At 39.9% G+C, this 12623-nt stretch overlaps 1 protein-coding gene across 7 annotated transcripts in view; it reads right to left on the reverse strand.

The window, feature by feature from the left end:
• LOC137433592 (uncharacterized) overlaps window positions 1-12623 on the reverse strand; it is a 377223-nt gene that overhangs the window by 282734 nt on the left and 81866 nt on the right. For all 7 annotated transcript variants that reach the window (XM_078782386.1, XM_078782378.1, XM_078782406.1 and 4 more), the window contains 5 exons: window positions 3878-4066; window positions 3625-3753; window positions 3337-3426; window positions 2597-2815; window positions 1200-1487 (listed from right to left, as the gene is read on the reverse strand). In XM_078782386.1, coding sequence (XP_078638512.1) covers window positions 1200-1487; window positions 2597-2815; window positions 3337-3426; window positions 3625-3753; window positions 3878-4066 — 915 coding nt within the window. The remainder of the gene's footprint in view (window positions 1-1199; window positions 1488-2596; window positions 2816-3336; window positions 3427-3624; window positions 3754-3877; window positions 4067-12623) is intronic.

Consider the following 12623-nt stretch of genomic DNA (forward strand, 5'->3'; position numbering starts at 1 on the left):
GTTAGCTCTTTCACGAGCCTCGATCTTGTATACAAAAAAAACAAAAAAAACAAAAAAAAAAAAAGTGGCACGTGTTTACACTTACATCGGTAAGGTTTAAATATGGTCTCCTTTTATCCGAATTGAATCGGTATTAATAGTGGCATGTGTAACGACACACTTGGCACACTTTACCTGTATATCATCGCAAACATTTACGTGGGGACGTTGCCTTTTCTACACTCATTAACCTTGTCTGACTCTGTATGACTCTAACATCTTCACCTCTTCATAATTGTTGCTTTGCTAATGTTTCAAGCAGTCTTGTTGGAGCTTCAATGTTCCATTAAAAAAGCACTTTGAAAATATTCACATGTGGTTTTTTTAGGGTGATCCACATCTCATGATGAATACATAAGGTGCAAAAATAAACATACCAAAAATAAGCATACCAAAAATAAGCATACCAAAAATAAACATACCAAAAATAAACATACCAAAAATAAACATACCAAAAATAAACATACCAAAAATAAACATACCAAAAATAAGCATACCAAAAATAAACATACCAAAAATAAGCATACCAAAAATAAGCATACCAAAAATAAACATACCAAAAATAAACATACCAAAAATAAACATACCAAAAATAAACATACCAAAAATAAGCATACCAAAAATAAGCATACCAAAAATAAAATAAACATACCAAAATAAGCATACGAAGACTCCTGCATACCATCTAGCACCCTGGAAGCAATGGAATAGCAAGGACTTCAGGCTATACGTGTCTCTCATTAGGTGATTGAGACACAGGGCATTCTCCTTTCTCACTGCAGTGGTCTGAATGCTCTATCTGGTCTCACTTCTGCTGCTGCATTTTTCCCTCCAACCCTCACCTGCCTTGCCAGGTATACCATGCTCAAATGTCCATTTAACCCATTTATTCATCCAATCCCAAAGTCCAATCTTTTTACCAACCACCATTACATTTCTCTTTTAACTCTTCTGTGGAATCACCGCCCAGAGTCTTTACTGTCTTACTTTACTCTCTAAATCTCTTCTCCACCCAATGCTCTTCATCGACATGTGGATGGCAGTTTTCCATTAATTTTGTACCTTATCAAACTGTAGCTCTCTTTCTTACTGCCAGTATTATTTCTTAAAGCTGTGCTTTATGATCCTTGAGTTCTGAATGAAAAATAAATCCCACTCACTTGTGGTTTGTTCTCCAATGAGTGGAGGGCTCTCCTGTCCTGCCACGTGGTACACAGCATATATTTCAAAACGATATGTGGTGCCAGGCTGCAGATGATCAATCTCGGTGAATGTCTGTTGCGTGAGTGGGAGTTCCAGGGGATGCGGCCCGCGTGGCACATTCTTTGGCTGAATCACCACTCGGAAGCCTGAGTGTTCCACTTTTGGTGCTTCCCACATGACAACGATGCGTGAATCGGTCACTGCAACGAACTGGAGGTTTGTAGGAGGCTCAAGTCGAATGGTATCTGCAAGTGTCGGCAGGTGTATCAATTAGCAAATAATCAGTGTCTTCATGAATATCAAAAATCTTAATTTTCACTCATCAATGAGAATCAAATTTGTGTTAAGCCATAATTAAATCAGGTGAGAGCTGATTGGTTATTCCCTCAAATTACAGGTGAGAGACATGATAGGGTCTTTTTATATGTATGTTAACTGAAATTGACATTGCACGTGGTATATGCTTGGGACCCAAATCGACCTAAATAGAAAATAAATAGATACAAAAGAGGACCCAAAATACCCAAAAGACCCCGAAGGCCTCAAGTACCCAGAAGACCTCGACGACCCAAAATACTCAAAAGACCCAAAATATTCAGAAGACCCAAAATACCCCGAAGACCCAAATACCACAAAGACCCAAAAGACCCTGAAAACCCAAAATACCCCAAAGACTCAAAAGACCCAAAATACCCCGACAACCGAAAAGACCCAAAAGACCCTGAAAGAACCCAAATACCTAAAAGGCCCAGAGAATCTAAAAATCCTGAAAGACACAGAGGATCCAAAAGACCCTAAAGACCCATGAAGATCATTAAGACCCCAAATACCCATTAGATGCTTTTGACCCATTAGACCAGCTTGGACTCTTGACCATTTAGAACTTTAGACCCCTTTGACTTTTTTAGATTACATATAAATTACAAATAAATAATATCACCAATATTACAAATACATTTGTATAAAAGAAATGTTTGTATTATGATTGGTGTAAATCATAACACAGCAACTCAAGTTCAGTCAGGTTATTATCCTCAGTTAAAACAAGCCCGTGCCTCTGTAGCGATGTGTCGTGAGCCAATCCACGCTAGTATATATAAAATTTCTAGAATAAAAGGTATGGCTGTTATATGCTTAGGACTTCACTCTATAATAGTTTTTAAGTGTATCATTTTGTACACATTTGAATGGGCGGCCATTTTTTCCTGTGTCACCCCTACATATGGAGTACTATCATACTCCACGATACTTCCTGTTTTTGATCAAACTTTCCAGCCCCGATGATATTTTGTGCAACTACATTGCTTGTGCCGTTAAGCTGCTTGCAACGAGATGGAACAAACCAATGTCACACCTTTATGTGGAGTCCTTGTCTCATATTCCACTTCCGATGCCTTTGTGGCTTGTTCGATGATCAACGGTGCACTCTCTTGGTCTTCAACTAGTGCCATGATGCTGATGTTGTAAACTACACTGGGCTGTAGTCCCTGCAACCTAACCGATGTCACCTCCTTGGGTAATGTCATCTCAGAAATAGCGTACTGACCAATCGGGCCGAAAGTGATGGTATAACCTGAAGGCATTCACAAAATAAACATGCACATTATATGATGCATACATGATTTATCTCAGCATATATTATGCTAAAGCAATGGTATGATGCATTTCCTTTCCTCGTCGTTACAATATTTAATGAAAAGATTCCTCCTTACAATCGCTGCATGTGAGCAGCTGTTTCATAAATGCATTCAATGTTATCAACCCAGGTCGAAAATCCCATAGAAACAAATATAGACCATTGGGACATTTATATGGGTCTTTATTGGATATCACAGGAACCAGTAGAGTTTCCCGTAGAAACCTAACCAGATTTGGAGGAAACCAATAGAAACCGTTAGATGTAACTAGTCTGAAACAAATAGGAACCTTTAAGTTCAACTGGTCCAATTTCCAATGGGATTTTAATTGGATTTGTTCTATTGGTTTTTTATGGGGATTCTCGACCTGGGAATGATTAAATGAACAAGATGAGCAATCTGTCACAGAAAACTACATGCCACCCTGATAGGCCTCAAGTCAAATATTGTTGCTTACTGCTAATAGGAGCAGATGGAGCCATCCACTGGATGACTATTGAGGTGTTTGTAACTTCCAAAATATTGTATTCAGTGGGAGGGTCAGGAGCTGGAGAAAAAGAAAACAAATTGCATCGTAGTTTGAACATCATTGAAGATCAAATGTCATTTTCATATCTCACTCTGTGTAATGAACAAAATCAATCATTAGAGTCTCTATAATCCTGCTCTGTGACATGACACACTCACTAATAGGGAACTCCTCAAACTTTTCAAACCCTCGCGTTACATCGACATTAATACACACTGGTTGTTTGTGCCGTATCCAGGAGCAGGTTGTCGTCCTCTCCCTCAATCACTTCGTAAACTTTGATTTTGTATCGTCGACCAGGAAGTAGGTTATCCAGAACAACAGATGAAGCAGAGTTTGGCAAATCTGTTCACAATTCCAAAACGAAACAAAACAAATAAAACAAATGATTATATCTGAGGGGGCAGCCCAAGTATTTTGCTTGATAAATGATCAATTAGGCATAGTTGGCAGACTTAGTTGAACCTACCCAGGTGCTGAGTCTCGGCACCTTCCTCACTTAGCTCATACTCAACACGGAAGCCAGAGCTTGAAGTGGAAGCAGAAACCCATGAAACAACAAAGCTGCTTGACGTGATCTCAGTCACCGTTTCCGAGCGGACAACCAGCGGTGTCAGCGTTGAACTGCTCGGCTGATATATGATACGTCGAGATGACACTGCATGTGCAAAGAGGAACAATGTGAAATGAGCCCTTTGCAAAAGTATTCAGCAGTAACAATTGCATGCGATGAGGACACAATTATATGCGTGGCTGTTGCTAAGCCAAATTCAGTTCGTCAGGAACAGCATGATAGTTAAGCAGTTTGTAAAAGAGCATAATAACACCATCTCATGTACATGTTAAACAGTGCAATAAACAGGAGTGAGCGAAAGTCTCTTCTGAGCCACCAATGAGTGCACTTGAGATGTCTGGCGTGTGCTCCAAAGATACAATATAATGGCAAAGTGGATAGAATAGTGTATTCCCTAGCTCAAGTTGTTTTGTTGGAGGATATGTGGAATGTGCCTGCCAACCAATGAAGCAGTGTTCTTCATTTTCACGAAAGCTAAATAAAATCACGTTTCTTCATCGAGTTGGATACGCTTGATGGTGGAAAGAGAAAATGGAGGCGTCTGAGCGATTCGTTGGGCAAATTCAACGGTTGCCGGGAGAGTTTTGGTGCATGCATAGAATGACTCGAAATGGTTTTTTTGATGCCAACATCATTTGAAACACTGGTGGTGAAAGCCATAACCAGGTGGTTTTGGGAAGGAAATGTGCCATATTGCTGAATGCAAATGCAAAAGTGCCATATTGCTTGGACCTGATGTTGAGGAGACTGGCAAATTTAGTCGGCCCTTCCAGGCCGAAGGACACACTGCTAGCATAGATTCTCACGGTGCCCAAGAAGCACGATAGTCCTGAACCGTTGGACATTTCTAAAAGCTACTGGTTCAATACCAGGAACTAATTGCTGGGAGAGGAAATCAGTGAGTACATTGTGGCACTCAAAAAAGAACTCTCGATTCATTGTCATTTCAGTGATTTCTTTGAACAGAGCTTTGATATATCGGTTTGTGTGTGGACTGATAAATGAATGTATACACAGTAAACGTTTGAACTAGCATGTCAGACTGCAGTGGTAATGGACATGGCTGACACGAACTCTGCAGTGTTTCAACCTCATGAGGTTGGAGGTAAACCAATGATGTCTATAGCTATATGCATTGTGAAGAAGGTTGGACACCTCTCAAAAGTGTCCCACTGGAAACGGACAATGTCGCCCTGCAGTGGATCCCAGGGTTGAGGAAGACACCAACAGACCCTTCACTCCATAGACCCACCACCTGGCTACCAGCATGAGATAGAGTGGGAGCCTTTGGAGATATACACCATCAAGACCACCAAGATGACCGATGGTGAACCACGTTAGCATCAAAGGAACAGCAATGCCAATGGAGGTTGGTATGGGTGCATCTGTAAGCATGGTTCCAAAGCATTGTATGGCAAGTGTTTGAATGATCCTCCACTACAGAAGATGAAGGTGAAGTTATGAAGCTATGATGGAGAGAAGATTCCAGTTGGTAGTCTCACGGTACAATTTAAGTACAAGGTTCAGTCTTAAAGGTTGCCAGTGATCAAAGTAGCTGAGAACAGGCCAGCACAAGTGGCAAGAAATAGCTTCGGCTCAATCAAGATAAATTGAAAGGAGAGATTTTCCACATTGAGCCTTGGTATCATTCACAAGAGGATGTTATTCAGCCATATCCCCGAGTGTTTAGCGAGACAGGGAAACCAATAATCGGGTTGAACACAAGCTCACCCTCATTACCGGCATCCCTTGTTTGTCCATCTCCATCTACCTTGTCCCTCCGCCCTGCTGTTGGCGTTTCCCCTTTCTCCTGCTGTTCTCTTTATTATGTTGTATCTTGGTCTAGTCTGTTGTCATAGCTCTTCCACAACCTAAACTCTGTATTAAAAAACCCCATTGTCCTTGAAACAGCCACAGGATGTGAGACTGTAAGTGTTGATGCTGAGGTATTTCTACATGTTTATTAAGACGAGAGATGAAATTGCAACCTTTTCATCTTTTATGAGCAAGATTAAAATCATTTCCACTGGTTAAAATACAGTATGTATCAATGTAACTTTCATGGGCTACAATTTCCAGCTGTTTCAATTATGTGAGGTTATACCATCTTCTTTCTATATTATGGTGGTTAAACAACCTCAATATACTATTTTTACTATTTACATTGCACAATAATTTGACATTTAAAAAATTCACGTTTTTAAATGTAGTTATGTATATCAATTTGCAAAACAAATACCTTGGAGGATCATCATTCTAGAAGTCTTGGTGTGGGTACTAGTGCAGTTAGAGTTGAGAAATAACTTGAATGAAGCAAGGTTGTCCATCTTACACTTCACCCAGACAACAGATCTTACCAGGTAGTGCTGGCCTAAATTTAGTCTGTGACCATCACACATGCAAATCGTGTTACAAGCATCATTCTTGTTTTTTTTCTTTGAAAAGATGATATGTAAATACTGTAAAAAAAATGTGTATTCCAATTTTGTAATGTGGCAGGAGTATAAATTACAGACCAGATCTTGATGACATCATTTTCACTCCAGATCTTAGAATGTTGGTTCAAGGGCTCGTTAGTTTGCTTTCTTTGGTTATCTACATCAAAACTGCCCATCTAATTGCCAGGGAATACATTGCAGATACTTGTTCTGATCTGCAATTTAGGTAGAGTCCACAATCTGTCATAAATTACATGTAACCTGATCGCGTTTCCAAAGCTCAGACCAAAAATTAATTTATTTTCATTTTCCATTTTGGTTCTATGTAATTCTCCACTTTCATTCTCATACTTCTAGAAGTTCTATGTAAAACTGGAATGGCACTCAGTAGAGAGCATCCCCCCACCAGGTATGCTTTATATCCCACTGATAGGCCGGATCTGGATTCGGACCTGAACCAAAATGAATCGGCTTTTTTGTCACCTAACCAACTCATCCCCCAAGTTTAGTCATAACTCGTCCATAACGTTTTAAAATATCATGTTATATATCGCTTTTCAGCTGATCTCTCAATGGTGTAGAATCACTTAAAAAATTAAATAATTGTCATATCCGACGGAATCCATATTCAGATCTTCACCAAAATCGAATTGATTCTTCCTTGTCACACACACCACCTCTCCACCAAGTTTCGTCCAAATCCGTCCATAACGTTTTGAGATATTGTGCTATATGTCGGTTTTAGCCCGATCACTCATTGGTGAAGAATCACTTAAAAATTCTATGATCTGGATCCGGATTTGAATCTTCACCAAAATTGAACCAATTCTTCCTCGTCACATATACGCAACCTCTCCACTAAGTTTCGTCTAAATCCGTCCACAACTTTTTGAGATATCCTGCTATATATCGTTTTTGGCCCTATCTCCCAATGGTAAAGAATCACTTAAAAAATTATACTAGCCGGATCCGAATCCGGATCTTCACCAAAACCAAATCATTTCATCTTCATCACACACGCTACCTCTATACCAAATTTCGTCCGAATCCGTCCACAACTTTTTGAGATATCCTGTTCACAGTCAAACAAGCAGACAGACAAACAGACAGGGGTGAAAACATAACCTGCATCCACCTTCGGTGGCGGAGGTAATACTCGAGAAAAAAAATGTTGGTAATATTTATATCGTCAGTTCTTCAAGGCATCATCATCACCTTCATCTGATTCATCATCATCTGGAACAAACAGTTCTTCCTGGGTATCGTTGTTCTTAAAAAAATCACAAAAGCACATTTCCGTGCAGGTTAAGTTGTTCTTTTACATTAGCAGTGAAGTGTACCAAGAATATACAAATAATTAAAATGAAAATGACGTCATCAAGATCTGCTCTGTATATGATAACACAAGCATCTAAAAAATTGGAACGCATTTTTATTTCGATCCTTGTATGTGTCATACTTTCAAAAAAAACCAAGAGTGGTGCTTGTAACATGATTTGCACACGTATTTACATTTCAACACAGACCAAGGGCAATGATCCAAAGACTAAACCCATGTGAAAGATATCAGGTGATATATAACTATCCCAAAACACATGCAAACCGAAGATACAATATATCTGGCTTAAAATAGTCTCTACAATGACATGCTTCACAATTCAAACCCCCTGCTAGTACACTGCAACAGATGACAATCACACTGAACCACCTCACAAGATGAATATACTGCGTGGATGTACCAAGTTTGTACAAATGAATCTCAGTTTGTCTTGGTAATGGAAGTAGAACAAAAAATTCCAGATTGCAAAAAGTAGCTATGGGCATAAAAACGACTTAATAGGATGTTTTTGCAATATGCAATTTGCATATGTATTTCCATCAGCAGTCAAAATATCCATAAATAATCTCTTTTCGATCAATCAAAATGTATTCAACTCAAATGTCTCATAAATGTCCCACCAGACATCTTCTTTAAATTGTGCAGCTTTCCTGTCTCGCCAATGTCCTTCCTCCCTCATGATGCCATTTTAGCAGAGCATTCTCTGATATCTGTGCAAGTACGTTGGGTCTAATTTGATGTTATCAACAGCTCGCATACTGCATAATGGCCAGTGTTTGCTGAAAAACATTTCCTGCATACTGTGGGATGGAGAAGGCAAACTCCAGCATAATCGTCATGGGAATTTGGCTCAAAATGCCACACCCAGCAACGGCTGGAAATCCAGGAATCCAGTGGAAGTTTCAAAGAGAAAACCATAAGATCATAACTCATCTAGTTTATTATGAGTGCAAACATGGCAGAAATTTTGACACAACTCCCCAGCCCAACCCTATTTCCTCCATATATGCCATACCACATTTCTCTACCCTTCACTGACCTTTTATCTCTTCCACGAGCCTTGACTCTGCTCTTTCATGAGCCTTGACTCTGTACACAAAAAAAGAATCTCTTTCCAACCTCATTTCTCTTCTCTCTCTGCATCCTTTCCTCAGTCCCATATCCTCCTCCATTTTGCCATCATCCCGCCTCACTTCTCTTTTGCTCATTGCTCTTAAATTACTCTATTTCAGCTGTTTTGTGCATATGCAATATGTATATACAGCAATATTTATTCACTAACCTTCCTTAATTGAACAATATCGTTCTCTACCTCTATGAAATTTCAACCACAAAATAAAACGTATAACACCATCCTATAATAACATAGAGAGTTCATAGAACACGATACCCCATGCAGTGTGCAAATATATACTACAATTTTAATGAAATAATGATTTTAAAATTGTTTTAAAAATTCAGAAGTTTAGCGCTACTAAAGCAGTCTTGCACACCAGCCTTATATACACCACCCAATTTAACATGTCCAAGTACTGCAAAAATGGAGATTTTTGGAAGTATTATAAAGGTGGACAAAACTTGGTGGAAAGGTTGGGTGTGTGGCAAGGACTAATTAATTCGATTTTGGTGAAGATCTGAATATGGATTCAGATACGAGAATTTTTTAATTTTTTAGTGATTCTTCGCCATTGAGAGATCAGGCCAAAAGTAATATATAACATGATATTTTAAAAAGTTAGGGATGGGTTACGACTAAACTTGGTTGACGAGTTGGTTATGTGACGAGAACAAGCCGATTAGATTTTGGTTCAGGTCCAAATCCAGATCCAGCCTTTCAATGGGATACAAAACATAAACTGTTCAGCCGAGCGGAGGTATGCGCTCTACCGAGTGCCGTTCTAGTTGTTACTTCAATTGTATTCCCTCAAATTTGAAGCTTGGCCTTGTTTCCCCAATGCCAAATTGCTGTGACATTTATGTAGTAGTTATCAAACACTTCATTTAATAAGATTATAATCCAAGCCTTAATAGCATACTTATAGTTGTAACTGCTTGTAACGACGTTACCTGCTAAACATTGTTAAGATAACATGACTGCCAATTTGCTCCACGCAGTTATTGGTCAAAAGTTACTGCTCAAAGACCTAATCTTTGAAACATACTTTGAGACCTTGTAGATGAAGAATATGATTGCTGATGAAATATCCCTCTCAAAATCAACTCATAAGTACAATATGCTCTGTGACGCATTGTCTCTATTAAGGAACATTGCAGAGACTTTGCATCTTTCACTTTTGACTGTGTACACTGTATAGTCATGTGTTCTATTCACGGGACTATTCCCTTGATATCCTAATTGCTCGTGATGTATCGTCAATTATCATTACCCACGTGAATCGAAAAGCGATGTTATGCAATTGGTTCACTTCCGCCCATCCACAAATGTCAGGTTATGATCGAGGAACAACTTATTTAAATCTAATGTTGTATTTTAAACGATTCATATAAACATCTGTTGAATTATATCACACGCAAATCATCAAAATCTAAACAGTACATGGCGCCCATTTTGAAAAAAGATTGAATTCTGCAAAACGGAAGCGGCCGCTACACGTCTTTCTCAGTCGCGCGTTCATGTGTGAAGAGCGCGCCGAATCTGTAACACGGAAGCGGCCGCTACACCTGTTTCTCAGTCGCTAGGCACACACTGCCATGTTACTTCGGAGCCACACGTTTATATACGAAGAGTTCGTCAGGAGTCGATCTACTCTCTCCTGGTACGTAGAATAAACAGTATTTGTAGAATTTCAATAAAAGCCACATCACTGTTCATATCGGTAAATATTATTCCATCGTGTTTGGAAAAACTGAAAAATTGGAAAATTGGAAAAATTGGAAAAACAATATAGCCTATTTAACTCCCAGGGGTCCCAGGAATACCCACCCAGAATATCGTTGCGATCGGTTGAGCCGTTTTTAGGCCTTTTGAGCCGTTTCGGTTGAGCCATTTGGTGAATTATATCGTAAGATGAATCTGAACGTGAATAGCAAGACAAGTTTGCTGTTTTACATTACTTTGGCTCTGAATTTGTACAGATCACACATGCGCAGAGAGGAGCGAGATAATATTGTACACCTCGGCAATGACGCATGCTGAAAGGGAGTACTCAGTTTTCACTCTGGTTGTTTTCTTGTTACTTGCAAAATCGAAGATTGGTCGGTTGTGTTTGTGGTTCTATCTGTTTGTCTGTTTGTTTGTCACCGGCCTACAGGTCACAATTATAATCCGATCGTCACGAAACTTCACCAAGTTGTATAGGTCGTCCCAATTGAGAAGCCTATTGTTTTTGGGGTCAAAAGGTCAAACGGTCAACATAGGCCAATGGTCACCAACTTTGCCAAATTTCTAAAATCCTCAATTTTCATCCGATTGACTTGAAATTTGAAGAGGACTTGCATATCTGGTCACTGAATTCAACCACCAAGTATATTTGAGGTCAACATAGGCCAAAAGGTCAACATAGGCCAAATTTCTAAAATCCTCAATTTTCATCCGATTGACTTGAAATTTGAAGAGGACTTGCATATCTGGTCACTGAATTCAACCACAAATTATATTTGAGGTAAACATAGGCCAAAACGTCAACAGAGGCCGAATTTCTAAAATCACCAATTTTCATTTGATTGACTTGAAATTCTAAGAAGATTTACATATATGGTCAGTGGTCACTGAATTCAACCACCAACTATTTTTGAGGTCAACATAGGCCAAAAGGTCAACATAGGCGAAGTTTTTAAAATCCTCAATTTTTTTTAATTTTTTTTTGCATACATAATCGAGGCTCGTGAAAGAGCTAACATTTATCACACAAACAAATCAAACAGACAAACAAACAAAGTATATAAAAAGGGGAGCGGTAGACAAGATGGGGAAAGAAGGGGAAGCACATAAACACAACATTTGTGAGGGACATCGGGAATGTGTGGGTGGGAGAGGGCTTGGGGGGAGGCGGCGTGGGAAGGGGGGGGGGGTGGGAGAAGTATAAACACAAGAACACCAAGGACTTCCAGGAAAGAAGTTGGTATTTCAAAAAAGAGGTTTTGGGGTGAAATTAGCGGGGGTAGAAAAGATCAAGGTTTTGGATGGGGGAAGATAAGAGATGGTGGTGAACAGCTGTATTAAAGACCGGGATGGAGGAGTGGGATTGAAGGGAGTGGGGGAGTTTGTTCCAGAGGCGGGAGAAAAGAGGAATGAAAGAGTGAAGGTGAGCAGAGAGTCTTGATTTTGGCAGTTTAACCAGAAGAGGGTTGCAGGCAGATCTTGTGCTACCTTTAGGAATATTTCGGGGACAGAGCCCAGAGAGAGCTGGAGGAGCAAGGCCGAAGAGGAATCGGTGGAAGACAGAAAGACCACCAACCTGCCTGCGGTGAGTAAGTGAAAGGCCCTCGGAGGTAGCTTCATCACGGGAGATTCCAATGATTCTGAACGCTTTGGTTTCAACAGCGTGAAGACGAGCTAGGTGTGAGGCAGGAGCACCAGCCCAGAGGGGAGAGCAGTATTCCATTGAGCTGCGGATGAAAGCCTTGTATGTGGTGAGAAGCTCAGGAGTGCCAAGGAAGGACTTCGCACGACGGAGGATTCCCAGTCAGCGACTGGCTTTGGAGGCCAGATTTGAAATGTGGTTTTCCCAGGAAAGATCATGGCAGATAGTGAGACCCAAAAGCTTGAGTGACAGAACTTCTTGGAGAGGATTATTCAGAAAGTGGATGGGAGGGTTGTCCAGTCGGTCTTTTCAGAGAGACATCGTAAGAGTGTGAGATTTGTCAGGATTGAAAGACATGTTCCACTTGTTTGCCCAGTCAG

This window comes from Myxine glutinosa, chromosome 1, assembly GCF_964187855.1.
Source record: "Myxine glutinosa chromosome 1, kmMyxGlut1.1, whole genome shotgun sequence".
NCBI lineage: Eukaryota > Metazoa > Chordata > Myxini > Myxiniformes > Myxinidae > Myxine > Myxine glutinosa.